Consider the following 25,908-nt stretch of genomic DNA (forward strand, 5'->3'; position numbering starts at 1 on the left):
GGAAAACAACGAGGAGGAGCAGGAAGAGGAGGAAGTAGCTTCTCCTTTTAGTTCTTCCTTTAAGATGAAAGAAATAACATATAAACAGTCATGTTAAAAATTATAGTGGCAAAAAAATATCTGCGAATGCCACAATTTGGGTACATGACTTTGTGCTGGTGGTGTCAAGCCATCTTCCGTGGGGTAGTTTGATGGAGCAGCAGCTTATCTAGGCGAGAGGAGGCAGATAAGAACAGCAGCTTAACTCAGGCAGGAGTTGTTCCCAAAAAACTGCACTAAAATGAGAACAGGATGGTCTCATATTTTCAGCCGTCCAAGAAATTACTCAAGTAACGTTAAAAAAGTAAATACGTTTTGTATTTTGTAAAAAAAAAACATGACATGTACTTATTGTGCATATGTTAAAACAGGGTAAAGTACTAACAGTGAAAAGTGGGGTGTGGTAAAAGTAGTTTTAAAAGTACTTTTTTTTTCAGAATAGTTACTCAAGTAAATGTAACTAGTTATCTCTGGTAACTAGTTACATCACAGTTCCTTCAGCCCAGCAGCTGTTTGACTTTATAACCACCACTGCTCCCAACAAGCTTAATAAATGTTTATGTCTTTGCTGTTATTTACTCAGTTTGTCTTATTTTAAATAATGTTCTTGCTGTTATTTGCACATCGCAGGTGATGTTGTTACTTTTTAACTTCTTATATTCTTCTTGCTGCTACTCAGTTTCACATTTCTTTGGATCAGAGTTGGGCTTTTTTAAATACTTCTACAGTATTGTTTGGCCAGTGTCGTAAATTTGCTCTCATGGTACCTCCTTCTATTCTTATTTTTTCAAGTTTTTAAATATTGTTTTACCTTTTGTTTGAATCTGTATGTATCTTACTGCTGATATTTCCCAAACTGTGGTTCAATGAAGTCTATATTTTCTCTCTTTTGGACTTACACCAGAATATCATGAAAAGTTTAACATGTTTTGTAAATTATTTTAGAAAGTAGAACTCATATTACATTTATTCAAAGTCCACCAAATGAACTATTGCAAACTAAATATTGCATATATATATATATATTTATCAGTCTTTAATGGGTCTGGCTCCTATCATCCACACTTTCCCCCCTAAGAGACCCTAACACTCACAGGTCACGTCCTGTAGGCTGCCATCTTTGACAACAGCCCCCACAAGAAGAAGAGATTTGTAGTTTATAGTTTTAGGAGTGTAAGCTAGAAAATGGGGGGAACGCTATCTATCAATGATGCTATTGAATGCCTCAGCTCTATTCCCAGGAAATGAGTAATTAGTCATGTAGCACAGTTCAGATTGCTATCAGCAAACCACGCAGAGTTCCTCAAAGTACGTCTCCTTTGGTATTAATCTGAGTTTTGCTACACAGTGTCGTAACCTGGACCGAACAGATTAGGCACTATTGCACAAAAATCTGACCTCTTTGTCTTGTAAGGCGTCTCGAGTATAACTGTAATGTAAGTTCAGTTTGTTATGAAAACAAAGTGAACCTATTCCTGGAAAGTAGCTGCTCAAGTTTTCAGCTGAGTCGCCTTGTATATTATAGCATTATTTAACATTATCTGGATTATTTGTATCCCTATGAATAAATAAATAACCCAGAGAAAGAGATTAGTTACTCTTACAAATATAACTCATCTTTCCCTATTAATTGTTTTTATTTTGTAAGTTTCTTGTGGTCTTGGAGGTGTACTTGGGTACTCAGAAAAAGTTTTCATTTTGGCTTCATCTTTGTGTAATAAATAATGAATGATTTTAGAAACTGGCATAGACTGCAACATTGACAAAGTTGAATTGATTCAGACATTACAGGTCCTGGGGTCAGCTAGGTATGTTGGCAGCAGGACCAAAACGCAAATACAAATATGGAATCTGTATGAAATTCACTTTTTAATGAAAAAAGCAAAGAGAAGAGCAGAATGAAATGGAAGGAGCCAGTGGGGAATGAAGAGGCTGGAGAGCTTAAATACTGAAGAGGGAGTGGGAATGACCAGAGGACAGTTAGCTGGACGAAGAGAGGCAATGATTAGCAGCTGCAACCAGGAGAAAATTGGCAGCTGAGATGAGGTGAAAACAAAAACAATAAAGAAACAGATATAAACCGAAATAACAGGAAAAAAACACCAGAAGTAAACACTCCTCTACTGAAACAAGACCAAAACACAAGCCCAGTTGAACTGAGGCAAGAAATAAACCAAAATGGAAAAAAATATGAGAAAGCCAACCAAAAAATTATCAAAATAGAAAATAATTGAAACAAGATGTCCAAACTCTAAAGGTTCATAAGAGCACGGGGGGAAACCGAGACATCCATTCTGAGAAACGCTCTCCATGAACGATCCCCAGGGTTTCCCAGCCCAGAATGGAGACCTGCCAGCTGGTTCTGGGCCAGACTCTCCTCCCGGTGGGAGGTGCAAACATTTAGAAGAAGTGACTCTTATCCTGCACTGAATAATGTTCTCACAGCCTCTCACATACTCTGCAGAACTTTTACAGGTAGACTAAACAAAAATATCCTCATATTCTACAAGGCACAGCGTTTCTTTTTTCCATCACATCTACAAGAAAAACATATTGTTCTTTATCTTGTCTGATACTTGTTTCCTAAACAATGTTTTGACCCTTTTGTGTGTTTTGACTTGGCCATATGCAAAAAAAAAATAATAATAATCATCATTTTAACAATCTACCTCCAGCATCAAATGTCTTTTAGATAATATCAAGTGTAAAGGAGTTTTTCCTTAAACTTGTTCCACAGACAAATGCTAGAACTTGTAAAATGATCCGTGGCTGGGTCTGGGATGCAAGAAATGCAGTAATTTGTTACAATGGCGCCCCCTGGCGGTTGCAGAGATAATTACACAGTCAGAGCCGAAGTCAAATTCCTTGTTTGTGTCCCAAATGAAACTGATTCTGATCAGTCCCAGATGGTTCAAGTACAGGACAACATCTTCACTTTTCAATATTTAATGTCACTTTTATGGAAAGCTTTCCTGAACTCTGAATTACCCTTCAGTTCCTCCCTGTCTTGAAAATAAAATAAGTGAATTGCAGCGATTTTTGCATTAGTTTTTTTTTTTTTACATCCTTAAATTAAGTTGAAGAGCAAGGGGAATACACTATTCTACTCTATCCTGCTTTCAAAGAGAGACTTTAAAGGTCATCATTCAATAAAAGATTAACAATAAAATTATTTTTGCAGTCGGAACCAAAAGGCTGAGTTTAGTAGCAAATATATTTTAACTTTAGTGCAAAACAATTAATGCATTTAATTTAATGAATTGATCATTTAATTATGTATATTTAGTCGAATAGTATATGTGTTTTTGTGTCTGTCCGTCTGTTTCCATCTCTTATACATAGCGTGTTGTGAACACTTATGACGTTGAAATTGCTCCATCAATGCTGTAACTCTGCTCTGCAGAGGTTTTAAACTACCAGCAGGGGGCGCCAAGGTGCTGTTGCATACCTTTGATGGAGAAAAAGAAAACACCTGCTCAACGATAAATGACTAATGCGTTTCAAATGCAAGAAAATCTGAACGGTGAGAACAGCGAGTCTCTGGAAAACCCTAATATTAGAATATGCCAAAAAAAATCGTTTTAAATGAGTTCCTAGCTGTCATTTCAGAACTGCTGATTCATAGCCAAAACACAAAGTTAGAAAGTGAGATCACAAGATTTTCTGCAGTAGTTAGTAGTTATTACTCTACAACTGGAAGACGTACAGTGGTGGTATTGTGCTTTTTGTTTGATTCTTTTTGAGATTTAGAAATAGTCTAGATTTCTGCATTTTCAAGATTATGAGAGAGAATGTGACCCCAGATTACCAAATAAATTGGACAAAGTTATTTAATACACAACTTCTGTTTGAGGGTAAAGTGAGATAAGTGGTTGCACTAAATGTGTGCGACACTCAAAAATAGACTCATTTTTTGCACTGTTCTAAGGGGCACGTTTTTCTGGGAAGTGTAGCAAGTCATTAAGCAGCAAATGTTACTTCTGACTATAAAAAGACCACTGAACACACAAACTGTATCTCAGCTCACAGCTCACCGTGTAATCTACAGATTAATCACCAAAGTGTGTCAAAGTTCATTTCATTTTATTGGCATGCTTCCATTAAGCAAATTTATTTTCAAAAATGTCAGATATGGTCAATGGAAACAGCTTTTGTTATCCATTACTCTGTCCAGCCATATTTCCTCATAGTTGAGGACTCAATAAGTACTAATTCTAAATTAAATTGTCATAAGAATAAGTCTTTGAAAACTATTTTGACTTTTTATGTTATTTTATTTTATCTACCCCAAGTGCACATGCTTATACCCCCCACTGTAGAGCACCCCGGGTGGAAAGCCTTATCATTTATTTGACCTACTAAGCAGCAGCTACCAGAAACTGAGCTGAACAATAAGCAAGCTATTTTGAAGAGGGCGTGTCCCTCTTCAAAATAGTTGAAGAGGGACAACTGGTGTTTTACAGAGGACTCAAATGCAAACAAGCGAGAAGAGGCAAAAGCGGAAATTAACAGCTGGGATGAGGAGCGGAATGGAAGCTGGTGTGAGAAGAAAAACCACAGAAACAAAAGGGAAGAGAAACCTGAACAGTAAACTGAAATAAATACGACTCTAATGAAACAAATCCAAAATACATTGACAATTACTGAACTGACTCTCTCTCTCTCGCTCCCTCTCTCTCTCTCTCTCTCTCTCTCTCTCTCTCTCTCTATATATATATATATATATATATATATATATATATATATATATATATATATATATATATATATATATATATATATATATACTGTATATACAATACAGATCAAAAGTTTGGACACACTTTCTAATTGAATTCAATGAGAAGGTGTGTCCAAACTTTTGGTCTGTACTGTATATATAAAGACATGATCAAAACAACCAAACACCAAAGGATCAGAACACCTAAAAGCATAAAAACCTTTATAGACTCAATAATCTGTGAAACTAGTTTGAAAGAACAAAAACAAAAAAATGAGGATTTTTAGTTGTTTTAAAAAAAAAAAACATACCCAAATGTACGTTTAATAATAATTATCTTACTATTAAAGTTAGTTGGAATTAGTTTGACCGTAGAGAAATGACTGAGTGGTTTATTTTTAATTGGGTTTTTTTCTGGTGTCAGACTTGACAACACAAACGTGACAGACGCGGCTGCGTAAAAACAAAAGAAGAAGGAAAAGAAAAACTGACAGAGAGCGCGAGGCGGAAGACTGAGTCAGTCTTCAGTCAGGCAGCAGACGGAGAGGATCATGAGACGGACCAGGTTTCCTTCCCATCACCAGCATCACTCCAGACCCAGCTAAGGAACGATGTCTAACAACACCACGGAGGCGGTGCAGGACTACCCTTACGTGCGCTTCTACGTGTCCACCCTCTCCTTCTCGGTCCTTCTCTTCTTCAACCTCATCATCAACTGGACCATCGTCCGGGAGGAGCGGCTGCGGAGCCATGCGCGCTTCGTGCTGGTCTTCCACCTGCTGGTGTCCGCTCTGGTCCACCTGGGCATGAGCAGCGTCTTCTACTACCAGATCCACCTGAAGGCGCGGCCGAGCCGCACCGCTTGCCGGGCCATGATCACCGTCCTGATCAGCAGCGCCTCCAACATCCTGCTGACGCTCACGGCCATGGCTCTGGACCGCTTAGTGGCCGTTTGCTACCCGATGCGCTACACCTCCGCCTGCACGGCGGCGTACTGGCCGTGGCTGCTGGGCTTGCTCACCTGGATGGTAGCCCTGGTGATCCCCCTCAGCCTGCCTCTCAGCCCGGGTCCCCAGGCGGGGGACCCCGATACTTGCGACCGGAATAAGCTGAAAAAGGGCGAGCTCCAGAAGGTGCTGTTCATCGGACTGTGCACGCTGCTCATTCTCTACAGCTACGTGCGGATCCTGGTGGAGGGACGGCGGCTCGGGGTGCTCAACCGGAGGAACCGGGCCGGCTGCAGGACCATCGCCCTGCACGGCACCCAGCTGGCCGTTTACATCCTGCCCAACTTCGTGAACTTCGTGTTGTACCTCATGTTGAACAAAAACATTATCGAGCGGGACACCAAGGAGCTGTCCGCCGTGGTTATCTTTGCGTTCTTCAGCGTGGCGCAGTGCGTGGCGCCCGTTGTTTACGGCTTGCGCAAAGAGGAACTTCTGGAGCAGCTGAATCGTCGGTTCCCCTGCTGCTCCCGGTACCTGAAGGCTGTGCTCGGCTGGACCGTGAGAGCCAACTGGCCCCATACACAACCCAGAGGAAGGTATGTCCCGCTCGGTCACGTTTCTCGACTCTTTGGAGATACGCAGGGGCGTCTCCAGAAAATTTTCAGAGGGATGCCCAGAAGGGCCCTGGGGTGGGCTACCAAAGCCATAATTATCATCTGGGCATCTCTTTCAGAACTTTCTGGAACAGCTCCTGCTGATTCTTCATTCCTGCACAAAAAAACATGTCCAGGAACTGAGGAGTACTTGGCAGAAGATAAATACCAGAAAATGTAACATTGTCCTCTCTGCCGAAAGCTACTTTATGGGCTCAAAATATGAATCACTGATTAAGTTATTTGTTACTTTGTGAGGGAAAGTAGATTGCTCTGAATTGCAAATGCAATCAAATATCTATTATTTTTTTAATGGTATGTTTTGAAAAAAAAAAAGGCATGCAATGTTTGGTTAAGTCATTCCTGAAATACATTTATTTTTGCATCGAGAAAAACTGCGTTGCATGAATTCTCCGTTTTGGAAGTGATCATTTGGAATCGGAGGAAATCCGTCCCTCTGACTGGAAAGTGGAGCGTTTACCGTCAGTGCTTAAAGTTCGGATTCAGCTGCAAGAGTTTGTAACTTCCTGTGTTGCGTTCTTTGATGTTTTGAGTTTTTGAATTTCTCCACTAAGGGATGAAGCACTTAAAGCCGGTCAGGATGACACACACTCACATTTATTTTATTTTTTGTCAGCAGAACCATGTTGGAATACCTTTGGAATGTAGCTTTGTTTTGTCTTGCTGAAATGAACGATAGTTTTACTGGGAAAAGTAGGACTCAGTTGGTGGGTTCGATTCTCCCCAAGTCCAGATTTTTTATTAACTTTGACCAACTTCACACAACATTTGAAGCTTGGACTTAGACACAATTTTGTCCTTCCCACGGAAGGATTGAGACATTAAAGGGGGTGGTTGAAGACACCCTGCAGCTGTCACACCTTTGAATCGCCAGATGACACGGTGATAACCTCAATATGACTGACTTCTGTAGGTGTTAGTGGTTGTCTGGGCTTGAAGGTGTGATCCACTGCTGGTAGTTGGTCTGTGTGGTCAGGATATTAAAGGAAAAACACACAGATATCGCCACTGTGGTGCATCCTCTCGCCATTTACACACATAGGCTGCAAAAAAGTCTGAGGAGAAGGAAAACGTCACCGGACTTCAGCTGAGGGTAGTTTTTTTTCTTTTAATAGCTAGAATAAAACTGATATGTGTCCAAAGGCAATTGCCTGACATATTTTACGTGCAGAGCACCATGCTGACGTCCACTCCTCGCTTCCGCAATGTCGGCTCAAGTTTTTCATTTTTTAGCCGATGTATGTGATGTATTATCACTCGTATTGGTATGTGGCGTGTTATCACTAAGAGAGAAACTCATCTTTGTGGGTTTATGACGTTTATATGTTGTTTGAAAGACTTAATAAATTATAGGTGTATTTATGTTCCACCTTCCAGTCAACACTCACTTTCAAATAACTGCAAAGGATTGGTGCCATTTGAATACAGTTTGGTAAAACTGAGGGTCATCAATGGGTTTGTAAGGGATTTGGTAAGAGAGGGCCATCAGTGCGCTACAGGCAGTACTAGGAGCACCTGATAGTCAATCAGAACAGTGACTGACTTGCACCAGATAAAAGAGATGATTCATGGACTGTAGTAGTAGTAGAGGCATGATGCAGCTACCCAGAATGAAGGGCATACAGATGTCAAAGTGCCTTGATGTGATCCTGCAGAGTGTATCTGTATTGATTTTGTGTATTTTCGCCCATTTAAAGCCACTGCTGGCTACTGCTGCTTTTAAGTCTCTGTAAGACAGAAAGTATACTCTTGGACCGGTTCTTCTCCGTTGCTGTGTGTCTGCTCACACTGAGCGAAGTTTTGCTGGAGATTTTTCCCTGTTAAAAACAAGTCATTCCTTTCCGCTGTCGCCACATGCCCGCTCAGGGTGAAGGATTTCTGCACACTTATTGACTCGACTTAGTTTCTTTCGATATAAAACTTTTGGTAATTCCTGCAGCAAACAGAACTTGGGTAAATTGTCTTATAAATATCGACTGTATGGAAATGTGTGCCACTGAATGATTGGATTGTTTTGATTCTACGTTTCTGTAAAAACTGGAAGCAGCACAACGCCATGTTCATATAGACCTATTCGTAAACTGGTTTAATTCCTGTGGTGCTTGACAATGTTTCTGAGCTGTAGCTTTCTTTATTTTTAATATCTTAAAGATTTATTCCTGCTAACATTAAGTTAAAGGTAAATCTCTCTTTATGTTCGCTCACATAAGACACAGCTTTTTAAGCCTCCTCAGTCCCGCCCCAGAAAAATCTCACGCTTCACTTGGTACCCAAAGCTTAAATCTTTTATCAATCCTAGTTAAAATTACAAATATTTTATTCCTAACTGACATATTAATGTTTTCCTACCATCTTTTTTGTCCAGAAAGACATAAAAATATGGTTAACGAACTGCAGAGTGGAATACTTGAGGTGTGGCCTATCATATATATCTTACATATTTTATTTCTATCATATAATGCATTTAAACATCCATCCGTTGATTATATTTGCTTATCCTTGCACAGAGTTGTTGGTGCTGGTGCTTATTTCCATAGCACCCTGAACATGTCACCAGTCCGTCACAGGGTAGTGATTGAATATGTCTGTGGAAAAAAAAAGGAAAAATTCAAAATATAGTCAACTATCATCTTATGTAGCTAAATTTGATAGTTGTTTGGCTGTCAATAGGGGCTCATTTAGTCTGAGGATCCTGTGTTGAGACTTTGTAGCCTGTAAAGTTGTGATGAGAAGAGAAGTGGCCATTTCTAATCACGATTCCAAATAAGAACATCTGAAAGATCTCATACAATTAACATAAATACAAGAAAAAAACTCTTGACGGAGAACTCAGATGTCCCTGAAGGGTTTAGCTGCCTTTGTTACAGTTGTAAAATTACTAATATATTTTTGTAAAGTCCAGCGGGAAAATGTCACGCGGGAAGCTTCCCTATTTAAAATAAACAACGTTAAGTCACATGAGCTGTCTAAGTAAAGGTTCACATTTCATGCAAGATTTAGGTCACACTGATGAGCAGACGGTGACATGGCTGTGGGAGAGGCATTGTTGATTTTATCTGCAGCTGCTCCGAAGATTAGTCATGTGAAGAAAAATGAGAATCCAGGAATTTCGAGCGCTTATTAAAACCTAATGCATTCTGGTATTTCTGCAACTGCGTCCAATGTATTACTTCAGAAAAGGCGCCAAGTGGATTTCAAAAGATTTTAAAGAGAGACATGAACTCACCGCCTGTTTTGTTGCTCTTGTTTTTCTTTTGTTCAGGGAGCGAACGCTGACTGCTCAGACCATCATCTCCCTGGAAGTCCCACAAGAGAACCGGGAGGAAGAGACCGAGCCGCTGCCAGACACCAGTTTCCCACACAACTCACATTCATACGAAGGAATTATGGACAATGCCTGATGGGGGGAGGCTAATAAGGGAAAAGCTATTGTTTCCAACAGATTTTTTTTATCTTGTGCTGGAAAGGAACTCGTAAGACGCTTTTAATAAATCCCTTCATAAGAAAATTGTACAAAGATGTGCAGATCCAAGGGAAAACTCAAAGCCAGACCTTGAACTGTCAATTTTTCTTTCATCTGAAGCGTTCTCCAAGGCCAGGTGGAACAGTTCTGATTGCAGAACTCCTTTTTACGGCTCAGGGGAACCCGATCGTCCGTCTGAATCCGACCTCTTCCTCCTTTTGGGATTATGCTGACTGGATATATCCTAACGTTTAGCCATGTGGATGTTTGGTGTCATTCTTACCGTAAACTGTGTAAAGCCTGAAATTCCTGGTCCACTGATTTCCTGAGACTGAAATCAGCAGAAGGAACTAAAATGGCTCAAGACATTTTGATTTTCCCGAAAGGAACCAACACTTTGGCCTGTGTTTGAGAAACGTCAAAGCACACAAACAACTTAGCATGCCTGTTGGTAAAAAAAACCCATTTTATTTAGTAAAAACTACTTTAAGTTATTTGTATAGTTTTAAGTTTGAAATATTTTTACGCTACTTATCTGTTTTATGCGGTATTAGGACTTTTTGACCAAAAGTTAAGCATCAATTGCATTTCGATCAAAGGAAAAATACGTTCAAAGAACCATTTCCTTTTTTTCTCCAAGGGTTAGAAAAAGGGTTTGAAAAAAATTTGCTTAATAATTTGAAGTAGCTTTTCTTTTAGAGTGATGAGAAACAAATGGCAGAAATCATAGTCCACTTTCTGCTTGTTCATCACACCGTTATGCAACTTACTACTTATTTATTTTAAAAACTTACTCCCCATTTACTAACTATTTTCAGCAGAGACCATAAGCTACAGAACGTCTCAAAATGTGAATTTTTTTCCTGAATATGTTAGTTTTTCTAAAATTCTAAAAAAAAAAAAAAAAAAATCAGAAAAATAAAATATTTAAAACATTACATTTTATTGTAGTTTATTTATTTTTGAAATTGTGTTTCTTCATCAAAACACAGTGCAACCAATACAAAAAGCAGCTTTCAAATGATTTCAAAGTTGTTGTTTTTTAAAGGAACAGCGATATATATATTTTTTCCCGATTATTTCTTGGCAGCAAAGAGAAAAGTTGCTTTGTTCAACAAATCTTTCCAAACAATTGCTGACATTTGCTTCAAATTGCACATCTATTGCCTGGGGTTTACCACGGTAGGGGATTGCACTGCCTGAGTTGACAGTTGAGTTTCACGGCGACGGCAGCACACGGCAGGGGAATTCTGCTCATTGGATGCCGCATTGTCTTGTGAGACACTAGTACCGCCACGTCCGATCCGAGTCTCGCACTTCAAAGCACAACCTGTGTACGCACTCTTGGCGCTGGACTTACGGGCATTCCTGCAGAGCGCCTTTTTCCTTAGAAGAGGTGCGCTGCAGAAATGAAACCAAGAGGCAGGCGGGTAGTTTGGTACGGAGAGGAAGTGTGTTTTCAACGCTCAGACAAAAACGCTGCTAAAGCCGAACGGGTGTGCAAGAAAAGACACTAAGTCAAAGCTCAGCAGATGCGTGTTTAATGACATGTTTGCAAGTGCACCGAGGTCCACACATATTTTGATGAGGCAGATAAGTTTATGGATAAACAAACTTTTAGATTAATCTAAATAGCATGTCACAAAAAGAGCGTGGAATATTGTGAGCAGTTTTAATCATGTGGAACCCCTCCAATGTGATCAAGTCTAACAGCTGATACACTCAATCTAAATATTAGCACGTAATTATACATATGATAAACCCACAGGCTTCCCAAATAAGTATGCACTTTTACTCTAAAATTAAATATGCAGATGACTACATGTTCCACCTTTACAGTAGAGGATTGAAAACTGGCAGCTGCATTGATGAGTTTTCAGTCGAGTCACGGCACAGCAGGAACTTCAATCAGAATCTAAGGCAAAAGTTTTAATCTGATATTGTGTTTATAAGAGCTTAACATGCAGAAAGGCCTTTTTAGTACATACAAAGCACATTCTTAAATACATTAAACAAAATTTAGACTATAGTACATTAAAAAAATAGAAAGAAAAACGAAAGAATATGCGTTTCAAAAAAACCCCAAAAACCTTAGTTTAGACCCTAAACTGCTTTTTATTTTACAGACGTTCCTGTTGACTGAGTTACCATCTGAGTCACATTGTGTTGTATTATTGTTAAAGCAAAAACTGCATATATTCGTACTTTAGCTGCGAATTATTGATCGGTCATCTACAGTCTATTTACAAGCTCCCCGCACATATTCAACCGTCAGACACACACCGGGAGGAAGAATCTCTTGTAGAAGATTCACACTCCAAGTTCAAAAAGCGAGAAACGAGTCAAGATTTTCAAGGCTTAATTGTTAGTCTGACCAAAAATAAATAAATAATAGTGATGTGACTGAAATAGATGTATTATTAAAATGGGTCAATTCTGGCTGGACTTGGCATTCAAGATCGGATTTAGAAATCCAGAAAAGTTGGAGAGAAAAAAAAAACCCTTATAACTAAATACAGAGATGCGGGTGAGAGAGAGAGAGAGAGAGAGTGGGACTTTAGAAACCCAGGGGGTGAGAAGGCACCGGGCCGCCGTTCTCCACCACCGCAGCAGAGATGGACCGCAGGTTGTTGAACAGCTGTTTGGACTGACCGGAGCGCAGCAGCTTAATGTCCTGCATGACCCGGTCATGAGCCTGGAGGATGAAGCGGTCATATTCAACTGATTATTATTTTACATTAAAAGGACTAAAGTTAACTTCACAATGTAGCCTTGTAATTGAAGCTCAAAGAAATGCCACTTGGCTTGGATTCAGCATATCATGCCGAATTACTGTTTTAGCAATATTTAATCAACTACATTCTTATACAAACCACTGGGACCGCTCAATGGTATCAGATGTAAAAATTCCTTCATGTCAAGGTTAGTAATAAGAAACAAAAATGTATTTTAAACTAGAAAATAGAACCAAAATCAGTTGTTCAATCTTTTTCCACTGTTTCTTTTTCTTAAGTTTGACTAAATCATAAAATAGGAATTTGAAGACAAAAAAAAAATCTAAAAATGAAGTACAATTCATCCAAAAAATAATAATAATATAAAAAAGCCAATAGGAATTTATTAGATCCATGTAAATTTAGAGAACCAGAGGTTATAAGGCCCTGCTATTGGTCGATTCAGGATTTCCCACGTTTCAACTTTTTCTTATTCAAATCCGATCCACATCCTGAACCCGTTTTGTGTCTCCGTGCTGATGACCTTACCTCCATACACCAGGTGTCACACAGCATCTTCTCGTGCTGAGCTGAAGGTTGGCCCTGACTCAGAGAGCGGGAAGCCCTGCAGAGAGCGGGACAAACGAAACATCCGCATTCAGACTGAGTGGGAGTTTCTATGTCAAGTAGGAGGAGCCGAGAGTCGCTCAGTGGGAGTTCAAATATGCAACTGGGACAATCGAAGACAGGAGACAAAGAGAGGACGTTTGCAGACCTGGACAGGACGACCACCATGGCGTAGAGGTCGATGGCGCAGTCGGCGACTCTCTTCAAAACAAACTGTTCGTCTGAAAAAACAAAACAAAAACACATCTCATTTTAATATTAAAAGCAAATAAGGAGGCAATAAAAGGCTTCAACCCCCTTCTATGAATGTTTATATCCTGTAATCACATGGAAATAATCCTGAAGCTAATCTGAAACCAGCTGCCAGGTAAACATTCATGTCTACGACCGACCGTCTCACTCACCGATGATCTTCTTGCCGTGTTTGACCAACAGCTCCTCGATGACGGCGCCAAACTGCTCGATGGCCTTCACCGTCTGTACAGAGGGCGAACAGAAACAAACACTCAGAGGAAGACGTGACGGTGTCGGCTGTGGTGGCTAAAGATTATGAACAAGATCAGAAATTGAGCGTTTAATAAGTGGCCTTTGATTTCCTGTCCCGTCTATAGAACCACCTCTGCTTTTGGAAAAAACCAACACACTGGGTGGAGGACGTGTGATGCTTAGAGAGTTTAAAATAGCCACAGATCTTCAGTAAGAATCTAGTATCCACTATTAGAAAACTGAAAATAGGACATGATTGAATAATGATCAAAAACATGCACAGGAAAAAAAAAAAAAAACACAACAACAACCTGCTACACTTACCAGGTCTCCACTTTGTGCCAGGTTAGGGTGGATGCTTCCCTGCAGAGTCAGACCTGTACTCAGACCTGCCTTTCTACAAACAGAACAAAAAAACAACAACATTAAAACAACTCTTCTGGTGCAGATCCCCCAAAATGTGCTAAAGTGATCGTTGTTCTGTCTGTCTGGTGAGTAAGTGCAATTAAATGTGTGAAAGAGACGATTTATCACTTCAGATACAGCAGAAACAGAAAATTATGTTGAACAAAATAAATGAAATAAACTCAGGATGGCAAGTTTTCTGTTTGTCATAAATAGAAAAGAAATGAAAAAGTCTTCAGCCTGTTGGTTTTCTTGGTAAAGGTGTGGTTCTTAAATAAATAGGCTACGTCTTTTAGATCGTTTCTAGATAAAACTGACTGCGCTCCAAGTAATAGTTGGCACGAGCAAGGGAAATTAGAGCATAGAAAGCGCTTTGTGCCGAGTTAAAGGTATCCTTATCTCACAGCATCAACAGCAGCAGCTTTTATTGCTGCCACCAGAAGCTCCAGAAGCAGAAACGGAGACACGCGGTGCAAAATGTGCTGCAACCTTTTGGCTCTCTTTGTGATTTCTCCTGCTAGCAGCCCGGCGTTGCCTAAGGGGTTCTTCAGGGCCTTCTGTAAGCTCTTCAGCTGGTTCCCGGCGTTCTGCAGGGCCGCAAACACAAACAGTACACACAGGTCAGATTGTTTCTGGGAACTTTCAGTTCTGTACTACCAGATTTAGCTGATTTTTTTTTTTTAATCATTTTTATTTGTAAATAAACCAGGTATAACTGTCCTTCCACCCGTAAGGATCTGTAGCGGTTCAAACAGAGAGCGTATCTGATGCTCGCACACAGAGAAACGTATGGGGGCAGGGAGGAGTTGCTTAACATTTCAAAAACAACCAGAAGCTGCAGCGCCCGGAAAAGCATTGAGGAAGAACGGTTTCCAAAGAGTAAGCAGAAAAAAAAAAAAAGAGAGAGAGAGAAAAAAAAAAACCAGACTTCCTCTGCTGTATGTTTCTGAGCCATACTCATAGATAACTCAAAAACCGCAATAAAAGCTACTGAACTCATTCTGTGAAAGTTCTCACGGTACCTGGAAGCCATTGAGAGCCACGAAGAGCCTCAGGATGTCGTTGGTTCCCTCAAAGATTCGGAAAATCCTCAGATCCCTCATCACCCGCTCCACTCCGGAGTCCTGCAGGAGCATGTGAACACACCGGTGCCTTCAGTTTGCGCCAAGTCAGTTCAGTTCAGTCAATATTAATGAGCAAAAACAATAAGGTAAATTATAACCCTCATAGAAGCTTTTAGAGGAATGATATCAGCTTGATTTGCAGCAGGAATGCGCAGAGTGGGCTGTTCTGAACTTATCGCAAAGTTCTTCAATTTAATGTTCGTTCAAAGTTTTGTGTTTTATGATAACATGTAATGTATGGGAGAGGGGCAAGTTGTAACAACCAAAAACAGTGTGTTGAAAAACAGCAAAGAGGAACAGAGTCTCTTCCTTTAAAGGCTTCTGGAGTTTTAAGCAGCAGAGAAACTAAACAGAGACAAATTGAGAAGTTTCTCTCACTTTGCTGAAGTGAAACCCCGAGTCAAATTGCACAACATGTGCAGAAATATGAAGAAAAAAAAACATTTGTAAGACAGCATCTAGTTTCACTTATTTATTATGTTGATAATCAAAGAGGACTTACATTAAAACCGCTTTGAGATTAGAATGTCGCCAAAGAGATTGTTTAACTCGATGTTGAAATTATTAAAGGGAATTACATATTTTAAGAATTTATAACTCTTAATTTGTCTCATTTAACTAACAACAACCCCCAATCAGTTTCTCAGAACATGAAAACATTGCATTAGGACTTTAAAAAGGTTCTGGGATGTTGTGTTCAAAATGAAACGCAAAAATTGCATTCTATTGAGAAGAGGACTCAGCAACAGTCCAGTCCGTTTCCTTATCCCGTCTCAGAGACTCATCTCTGGTTTAGGACACATTATATGTCCAGAATACGTTTCTGACTCAAGTCAAGCTCAATGTTTTGGGAATCCTTCCCTACTACATCTTTTCCTTCCACTCAATTTTCTGTATCATATTTGACATCAGCTGTCTGATGTGATGTTCTAATTTTCTGAAAAGCTGAAATTTGGGTGTCAATTAGGAAAGACAAGTCTACAATATGTAAAAAGTTTCAGTTTTTCAATTCAACTTTTCTATCATATTCGACATTACTGAGCTTCACCCTTTGAGATTTCAGACTCCATTTTGCTGAATTCCCATCAGATTTCAGCAAAAATGGACTTAACTTGAGCTGGTTTCTTTGCTCTAATTAATGTAGAAACCTGCAGAACAGTAACAAGGTCCACCCCTGCAGTCAGTGCACAGCTGTAGGTGTTGTTCCATCTCGAGGCTAACCTTCCACGGTTTCAGAATTCGCTTCAGCCAACACCACCTCCCCCCCTACTGCAAAGTCGGGTTTATTTTAAGCACCGCAACATAAATGTTTACAGAGTTTCACTTCGCCCACAGATCTTCAGCTAGCAAGCGGCTGTCTCTCTTGAAAAGGTTTTGTAAGCTACAAAAGGAAAAATAAATAAATTGCAACAGCAACTTCAGGTGCTAAAATAAACATGGCTAAAGTGTAAATAAGATGCTAATTAAAAACACCTGAGCTACTTTTGAGTGTAACCATAAACCAAGAAAGCTGACATAAGGTTATGTGAACACAGTGTGATGCATATGAAGCAGGAAAAAACAGTGCTATAATTCCCATTGTGGTGGTGCCTGATTTGACTTCCTTCCCCTTATTTACACACAGCAGCACATCAGCAAAGTTTATAGAATCCCAACATTTAGAAGAAGTGGAAGTGAAAACGCCAGCGTGTTTTGCCGGGGAACCGTCCAGCAGTTGTTGGCCAATTTATGGCCATTAACTCCCGCTCTACATTCTACAAGCTTGCTATTGTCAGCTGGGGAAGTTAAGCGCCATTTTACTGATCCACCCATCTTCCTAATATTGACTCAGATCGTATTTACTAACCCCGGGGATAGCCCTGATGAACCACAGAAAAGAATGATGACTGCTGTAAACTAGTTCTCAGGGGAATTTTGATTTGAAAGTTACAGCATCTCCATAGGTATTATAATGAGCTCATGAGGCGTTTCAGGGACTCTCAGCATCTGGGGGGAAAAAAAGAGGGCTGCGTCTTTGTGGAAAACCCCGAGTCTCCAACGCCGAACAATGGATTCGTTCACGCCGAGCTTACGTACAGCGGCTATCGATCTGTACCGCCAGATCGACATGATGCCCCTTCGATTTAAAAGGGGCATCATGTGAACTTCTTCGCGTGGCTTCCATGATGAGGGGGTCTGAGTTTGGAAACATTTCTCCGTCGTGCCTGCTGCTAGCATGTGCTTGTTCTAAATGAAAATCAGCACTTTCTTCTTTGATTTCCATTTTGACTTCCAATGATTCACTTCCTACTAAAGAGCCCCCTGGCGGTTGAAGAAAAATCCACAGACGAGCCGCACCGGATTATTAGCCACATGATTCAAAGTGTGGGGAAAAAGTAGCGGTTTATAGTCCAAAAAAAACTGCATTAAGCTACATTCACCTGTAGGTGGTGCTATAGTAGAAAATAGGCATTATACCTTGTTACTCCAAAGCTAAACGTCACGTTAACTAAATTAATGAGGGCAAAGTTTCTTAGAAAGATTCTCCAACAGATGAATCACTATGCAAAAGTTGTTGGTCTGGAATATTTTTCACCAGAGAGCCACTCCATCCACGTCGTGGGTGGAGTTTTTATTTGACTCCACGCACGACGCATCATGCAACATTTTTATCTGAATCTCGGCCCCTCTGTGCCAAATAAAACTTGACACAATATACACAAAGGAAGAAACAAAAAAAGCAAAAAATAAATAAATAAATTTTTTTTTTTTTTTTAAAAGCAGATGGGAAGAGCACACAGGGTGGGGTTTTGGAGGTTTCGCAAGGGGAGGGAATACCTGCCGGTTCAGGCTACGAAACCATTATAACTGCTTGCTCAGTAAACAGAAACAAGTTTTTACTTGCGACTTCAGGTTGAACTTGACAGGATGTGGACCGCACACTCACCTTCATAAAACCCATCCCTCCCATGACCTGAATACTCTCATCTGTCACGGTCCAAGCAGCTTCCTGTTAAAGTGAAAACAAACAAACAAACAAAAAAAAACACAAATCAGCCACAAAAACTTCCAATTCCACAATTAGATCAACAACCCTCAAGAATCTCACTTCCCCTCCACTCTTCAGCAGGATGAGGAACATGAATATTGTGCAAGAAGTAATATACATTCTTGAGTGTTTGCATCGACACTCAAGTCCTTAAATATGAAGGTTTGCATGAGCCTCCCTGAGTAGAAGTCGATAAAAATAGCATCAATCACAACAGTAATCTGCTAGACTGAAGGATGTCCGTTTTCAGACTCATTTCTGAGTTCTTACAGAGGCGAAGATCTTGCTGATGGCAGCTTCTATCTGGAAGTCTGTGGCGCCGCTGTCCATGTTCCCGCTGACCATGTAGGCCATCGACTGCAAGCAGATAGAAAAAAAACCCAAAAACTATGAACTGCTTGATTCAAATGCAGAACCAGCCATCAGGGCATCAGACTGTTTTACAACTTTCAAGAAAATTGAGTTTAAATAAAATAAGTTATGAAACTTCCATCACGAATCATTGTTTAGGACAGCTTTTTACTGAGATGGCTCAGTGTATCGAAGTAACTCAGCTGCAGCAGAGCGTAGGAAACATTCGTTTTCGGATGGTCTGACCTCGGTCACGTACTGCAGCATGGTCATGTGGGCCACCTTTTCCTGGATGGCTCCGTAGGTGTGGATCTTGTTCCCAAACTGGGTTCTGTTGGCTGCATGATCGATCTGATGAAGAGAAAGACGAGGAGGAAAAATGTGAAGCGCGATTCATTTCTACAGACATCCCAAATAAGGTATGCAAAGTTTAAGATGATGTAACATCTTAAAACGGTAGGTTTCCACTTCTAGTTTTTGCTGCAAAAGAGAGGAAGTTTAAATGCTTCTGGCCGGAGTGGCAAAAACCACAAAACCCCTCGAAGTTAAAGCGGGTGCGACTAAACTTCCTTCAGGCCTCGTCAATAGGAACATTAAATGGTACTCGGAGCTTAAAATACATTTTAAGGTGAATTAAAAGAGCCTACAGGAGGTTCTGCTTGAAAACAAAAATGTTGTGAGCTGTGCATAAAACTAAAAACCACATGTTGAGAGCATCATGAGCGATACTGCAGGGAGAACACATAGCTATAATACAACTTCATTTCCAGCAGCAGCAGCAACTGGACTCTAACAGTTGTATTGTGTTTACCTAACTGGAAGGAATCACACTGTTCAGACCTAGTTGTCTCCCATTTAACCATTTCGATATACATCGTCTTACTGATACACATCCTAGACATAAAACTAATAGAATGCAAAGCAGAAGACATTAGAATAGACTTCCTGTATATTTTCAGCAAATGACAGATTTATAAAATGTTCACAATACTGTCGATCTGAACAAGAAATGACAAAAATCCAACACATCTAAACATCTAGTCAGTTAGTGTGGAACCCAGCTACAGGTTAGCTAGCTAACGCTGGGTAGATGACAGACGAATGAACGGACAGATAGATGGATGGATGATATAACAAATCATCCATCCGCATCCTCTTTTCCAAACTCCTCCAGGCCTCACTGCCACGCTGATTTATGTTTTCCACAAAAACCCGATGAAACCAGTAGGAGTGTTTTCTGCCACAGCGCTACAGAACATCACTGAAATAATACATTTGCAATTTAGTTAAAAACTTTTTGATATTGCTCCTTCTTCAGGGTTCATAAACCAATGAACACATGAATATTCAACATGACGACACCTGAAACTCACAAGACGAGACATGATTTTTGGTTCATGAGAACAAGACGTGGCAACATTTTAATATTTCTCAAGACAAATTCAACAGCATTTCCCATTTCCCAGTTAGTATTGATAACCTGCATTGTGATTGTGATGTAGCTTAATGTGATGCTAGACATTCAGCCAGCGGTCGTTATAGCAACGCTTTTTGCCTCCTTCAGCATCTGAACAACTTGCATTGCTCACATATCGTTTGTCTTGTTACACCAATAGTTGAAAAAAATGCTGCTTTTTTGCTTACCAATTATTGGATTATCACTATTATCATAAACTTTAGGTTCAGAAAAGCTAATTCAACATGAAAACTTGACTTATATCTGACATTAACGCTTTGCTTCTACACGTTTAGTGTTTTACACAATAAACAAAATGACCCTCCACATCAACACAGTGCAGCCCGTTCCATCTCCTAATATCGTATGAGTAATATTACATAAGAGAGCAGTTGGTTGAGATTTTCTCTTGATCATGCAAATCTGTTGTGGATTGACTCAAGTGTCTTCAGAACAACCATCACTACTGACTCACGCAATAATGTAACTGGATTGCTTGAGGTTAAGGATTTTCTACACATTAACAATAAATGTTTCCCTAAATGCAAAGCAAATCTGACTAAAGCGCAGAGGCTCCAAGTGTTCAAAGGAAACATGCTCTCACACCACCAGCCAATTTGAATCTCAAGCGCCCGACTGCCACTTCAGCAGAAAGCAGGCTGCGGTGAAGCACGAGCTGGGGAATTTCCCAGCCACCCACAAAGAAAGAAAAGAAAGACTGAAACAAACGAGGGGTGTAAAGAGACAATACGGACACGACTCAAAGCGACGGATGGGAAACCTGACGGCCTGTATGAGAAGTGAGCTATGTGTGAAAGCTGTAGAGCTCTGCTGCTGCACGCCCTGCACGCAACTTCCTGTCCACAGCATGTTCAAAGGGGACGCCGGCAGACTCACAGCTTTGGCCATGACGCTTTTCATGGTGCCCGAGAGGGCGGCCGCCATCCCGAAGCGACCGTTGTTCAAGATGTTCATGGCCACTTTGAAGCCGCCGCCCACTTCGCCCAGAACGCACTCGGCCGGCACGCGAACGTCTTCGAAGTAAACCTCGGCCGTGTTGGACGCCTTGATGCCCATTTTCTTCTCTGGGGGGCCACTGCGGGTGGAAGAATAAAGACAGGAGCCGCTTTAGACAGACTTCCTATTATATCTACTTACTAGACAGATTTTGTGTGACTTTTGTGACTTTATAGAAGTACAAAACATTTACCCAGTTTGAGTATTTTCCTTTTTATTAACTCTATAAATCATAAAACAGAAGGCCAGCTGTGTTCTTGTTCGGCATTGAGGTAAAGGATCGTTCTACCATTTTATTGGCATCTGAACAAACTTACATCAATTACTATCTACATTATTTATAAAAGTCTGGTCTCAATTATCTTGGATTAAAAACAGTTCAGTTTATTTATATAGCGTCAATTCACAACAAATGTCATTTCAAAGCCATGTGATTGCATCACGTTGATGACTTTGCTGTCATCCCTCCTGTTTTCTGCTGTTGCTGGAAGAGCAACAGCAGAAACGAACGATCCTCCACCATCTGCTGGTACCAATGACTATTTGATTATTTCCCAAAGTGAAATACTTCAATACTTCTCCAGATTTTTAAAATGATGACATTAAAGTCCAGACTATTCAAGATTAAGTCCTGTTCTTAAAGTTAAGGGGGAAAAGAAAAGTGCTCACTGTGTGACTCCTCCAAAGCTCCTCTCCACAATGAAAGCTGTGATCTTGTCCTTCATCTCTCCAGTTTTAGGATCCTTCATGGGAGTCTTGGCAAAAACGGTGAAGATCTCAGCCAAACCTCCATTGCTGAACAGAAGATATAAAACATATATGAGGACAGCAGCACTTAAAGCCCTTCCTGTGTCTAATGTGGTGCTGCCCTCTTATGGCGACAGCCTGTCCTACGATGAGTCCACACCTGATCCAGATCTTGCTGCCATTCAGAGTGTAGAACTTTCCGCAGGAGGAGACGAGAGCGGTGGTCTTGATGGAGGCGGCGTCGGAGCCGCTGGCGGGTTCAGTCAGGCAGAATGCGGCAATGTGCTCACCTGCATGGAGACACGGTCAGAGAAAAATTTATTAAAATGAAGAGAAGATGCAGGTCGTCTTTTCAAGATATTTGTTGTCTGCAGAACTGCTGTATTTTTGGCTCTGGTTTTGATCCAGAAGTCTGTCCAGATTCTGATCACCTGTGGCGAGTTTGGGCAGGTACTTCTCCTTCTGGGCTTTGTTTCCAAACAGCAGAATTCCCTTAAAGCCGATCGACTGGTGAGCTCCCAGTGTGATGCCGACTCCCAGATCGTTACCGCCGACGATCTCAACCAGGCGAGCGTACTGGAAGGAAACGCAACCATCACGTTAGACGTACAGCCTACACAGAACGGTGCAAATGTTTTAAACCACCAATTTCCCTCTCTTATTTGCATCTAAGCAGAATTTTGTTCGACTAAATTCTCTGTGTTTTTCTTTTCTTGAAATTTTTCTCTCTAATTGCCATCAATTATTAGATATCAAAATTACACTATGAAATAGGGCTGCAACTAATGATTATTTTAGTAATTGATTACTAAATCGATTAGTAATAAATCAGTCTATTATTATCTATTAATATTATAGATAATAATAGACTGAATGATTATGATATATAGATTATCACAGGGTCTGGAAACCTGCGGCTTTTAAGACCCGCCATATTGGCTCTTGATGTGAAATGATTATTATTTTTAAATATAAAGCTGGTAAAATAAGAGTTCCTGTAGTATCTCTGGGTTTTCACGCAATATTTGCACACAGTCCCAACAGTAAAATGACCCACATTGAGCAACAAATATTTTTTTATTCTGTCTGTTGTATTATTTAATTGCAAACTGATATTTCTTACTAATTTTCCATAAACATGGAAAACTGGAAAGTTTTACGTTTTAAATTGAGACTTTTGCTCAGTTCTGAACACGTCAGATTAGCAGATACTTAATATAAAAGTGAATCGAATCAAGCGGCTGTACCTGGGTGTTTGAGAGGCCGAGGCCCCCCAGGTCAGCCGGAACCTGCAGGCCGAAGGCCCCCATCTCCTTCAGACCCTCCATGGTCTTATCCTCCACCTTCTCCAGAGCGTCGTTCTTAGCAGGATCGTTCACTTCCTGGAAGACAGGAAGCATGAATGAGCCTGATGAGTATTAAACAGGTTGTGAGGCTGAAGGTAAAAGAATACATTCTTTAAGGTTTTAAATTACCTCAAAAAACTTGCTGACTGGGCCAACGAGCTCCTGGAGGAACTGCTCTTGCTCCTCGTTCAGAGCTAACACACAAACATAGCTACACCTAATTGTTTCCCAAATTAAAAACCAACAAATCTAATCAAACATGAGGAATGTTTGGAGCTTACCTTTGGGGAAGGGGAACACTTGAGCTGTTGCAATTTGTCCTTTGAACATGTTGACGGCAAATGATTTGGATTCCTGAGGAAAAAATTAGACAAGACCAAAAAAAAACTCAAATAAATTTGATTTAAATTCTGTTTTCTGTTTCTTACTGTGGTGATAAAAAGCAGAGAAAAAGGAAGCCTACAGGAGCGACGGCCTTATTCTCCACTTTAACAGCAGCATCACTGCTGACCGCTGCAGGTTTCTCCAACACGGCCTGAGGAAGAGCAGCAGAGAATTTTAAGCTTCATCAACAAACAACAAAAGCCTTAAAAAGTCGGTCACACTATAATTAGAAAATGTTTGACATGTCCTCAAGCAGCCAACTGGACACACAGGTCAGCAGGAGGAGAGGTGTGTTCGGTTGGCTGACGAGAGCCGAAGGAAACCAGACCGAAAGTGTTTAAAGGTCACCGGTTTGGACTCAAGTCATTGTTGTGATCGTTGGGATGCATCGCTTTAGATATGCAATGTCTGATGTTCACAACAACCAATAAAATTAAATAGTTATCGTCACTGGAAGTACTTTACCCTGCTGTAACAGGGTTAAGATTAGAACACTGTTCCAACTTTACCCTGAAAAGTTTTATGTTGAAAAAATTTTGATTTGGAAAACTGTTTCTTCTGCCTGCTCAATTTGATATTTTGCAAGTATGTCCTTTGTATTTTTTCCTCATTAGACCTTTAAAATATCAAAACTTGCACATAACTTTACATTATCTTTGATAACATTTTAAAATATTAAATCAGATGTTATGATCAGTTACTCAAGAAGTACGGAGTACTTTGTACGTGTATTATTACTGATAATACAAGTAAAAACTACTCACCTCTGCTTGGATTTATACGCAGGCGTTATTGGAACAACTTAACTGAATGATCTGGAGGGGTGAGTGACCACTACTGACAACAAGTCAAATGGCAAAGATCCGAACTACTATCAGTTTTTAAAGTTTAGACCTTCAACTAGTTTACCGTCATCACCACAATATGAATACTTATTTTTATAACCGTTTCCAACAGTTCCCATTCCTAAAATGTGGATATCATGTTAAATTAATTCAAAGTAACAAAAAGAACATTAACGCCCAGGAACTCTGATTAAAAATATGACAAATATGAATACTTAAATGCATAAAATTGTGGGACAATGCACCACCAACACAGCTAATAAACGGATCAGGGCCACCAAAATTAATATGCAGATGGAAAATATTAAGACCAGGACAGATAAGCAGAGGTCTAGATGACATTACGTAACATAAGAGTGTCATGTTGTGAACTTTTGCCTAGATAACTGCGGGGTGTCACCTTTAATAAATCAGTCATGTGACCAGTGAACTTTCCCCCACTTCCACATAGAGGGCGTTATATCATGCATACTTTATAGCTCATAAAGTATCCACAAAACAAGCAGACTTTATCAAGTAATTACACCCGATCAAATTAATTAACAAACACAGTATACAATATTAAACATACCTGAGCAGCTTGACTGACGTAGAGCCGACCGTTTGGTACGGCGAGTATTATCGCAGGTTGGCGCTGACCTCTGAATGAAGGGAGCGAAGATAAAACCGTGTTTTAGACTTGGTGGTCATTTCAGACAGAAATCAGGAGATTTTTACAAAGGTCTGCGGCTTTTCCTCACCCCGACAGCACGGCAGGATTCCTGAGAAGGCATCCGCACACCGCGGAAGACTGGCTCACCTTACGAAGCAGCATCATTTATTTTCGTTCTGAAATAAACAGCAGCATTTAACAACAGCCCATCGTCAAAGGCAGTGAAGTTTAAGCTTAAATAAAGGCGCAAACAAGGTGAAGACCCGCCGCTAACGGCAAGTGTTTTTGTAACTATTACAGTTTTAACTCGTCCTCGCTCAACATCCGATAAATGCACGTAAACCGTCTAGTTTTGTCTGTGAACCACGCCAGAAACACCGTAAATGCCAGACCCGAGTTAATAAGCGGTGGAACTTTCTCTTCTCACCGAGAAAAAGAGCCGAATAGCCACCGAACCTGATTTCCTTCCGTTGTTACAGCTGCTGCTATTCTTTCTTCTTCTGAGGCTTTTGAAGCGCCGACTGTCCACCTGTTAGATGGCGTTAGCGCCCCCTGCTGGGCAGTCGTATAAAGGTCCTTCCTGTACGGTAGGTATGTTTGCTGCAAAACAATTTGTTCATCGTGTTGGTGAACTTCAATTCAGTCTTTCACAAATACAAAACAACAGTTACACGGTACACCTCTTCATATTCTTAGGCAAACAAGTTGCATTATTTGAGTCACTCAACAAAAAAATATTGTGTTTAGTTCCTATTGGTTTGGTAAATTACAAGCATTACTAAATCACTCTCCTGTATTAACATCTGCCCACTGATCTTTCTTTTCTCTGAACATAGACAGTCAGTGAATGCAACTCTATAAATCTGCTGACGTGAGTCACTCT

General features: G+C 40.3%; 2 protein-coding genes across 4 annotated transcripts; one reads left to right on the forward strand and one right to left on the reverse strand.

Annotated features, from left to right (window-relative positions):
- Nucleotides 1–5,133: 5,133 nt before the first annotated feature.
- On the forward strand, nt 5,134–10,732 carry LOC102216766 (olfactory receptor 2S2-like). Its single transcript, XM_005804770.2, has 2 exons — nt 5,134–6,302; nt 9,643–10,732. Exons 1-2 carry the CDS (start codon nt 5,371–5,373, stop codon nt 9,779–9,781), a joined length of 1,071 nt encoding a protein of 356 aa, XP_005804827.1. The 5' UTR covers nt 5,134–5,370; the 3' UTR covers nt 9,782–10,732.
- A 636-nt stretch (nt 10,733–11,368) lies between these two features.
- Nucleotides 11,369–25,566, reverse strand: acadvl (acyl-CoA dehydrogenase very long chain). Of its 3 annotated transcripts, none has more exons than XM_005804771.2 (21): nt 25,482–25,566; nt 25,114–25,201; nt 24,945–25,014; nt 23,608–23,679; nt 23,426–23,498; nt 23,274–23,338; nt 23,046–23,180; nt 22,230–22,374; nt 21,959–22,088; nt 21,721–21,846; nt 20,932–21,130; nt 18,825–18,929; nt 18,498–18,584; nt 18,126–18,188; nt 15,098–15,199; nt 14,565–14,662; nt 13,995–14,067; nt 13,589–13,661; nt 13,333–13,405; nt 13,107–13,182; nt 11,369–12,538 (listed from the first exon to the last, which is right to left on the reverse strand). In XM_005804771.2, exons 2-21 carry the CDS (start codon nt 25,188–25,190, stop codon nt 12,401–12,403), a joined length of 1,980 nt encoding a protein of 659 aa, XP_005804828.1. In that variant the 5' UTR covers nt 25,191–25,201; nt 25,482–25,566; the 3' UTR covers nt 11,369–12,400. The 3 variants fall into 3 exon arrangements, with proteins under 3 accessions (XP_005804828.1, XP_014326393.1, XP_023202103.1); XM_014470907.2 differs by having other exon boundaries at nt 25,453–25,548; XM_023346335.1 differs by lacking the exon at nt 25,482–25,566 and having other exon boundaries at nt 25,114–25,443.
- Nucleotides 25,567–25,908: the final 342 nt, after the last annotated feature.

Source organism: Xiphophorus maculatus, chromosome 14 (genome assembly GCF_002775205.1).
Source record: "Xiphophorus maculatus strain JP 163 A chromosome 14, X_maculatus-5.0-male, whole genome shotgun sequence".
NCBI lineage: Eukaryota > Metazoa > Chordata > Actinopteri > Cyprinodontiformes > Poeciliidae > Xiphophorus > Xiphophorus maculatus.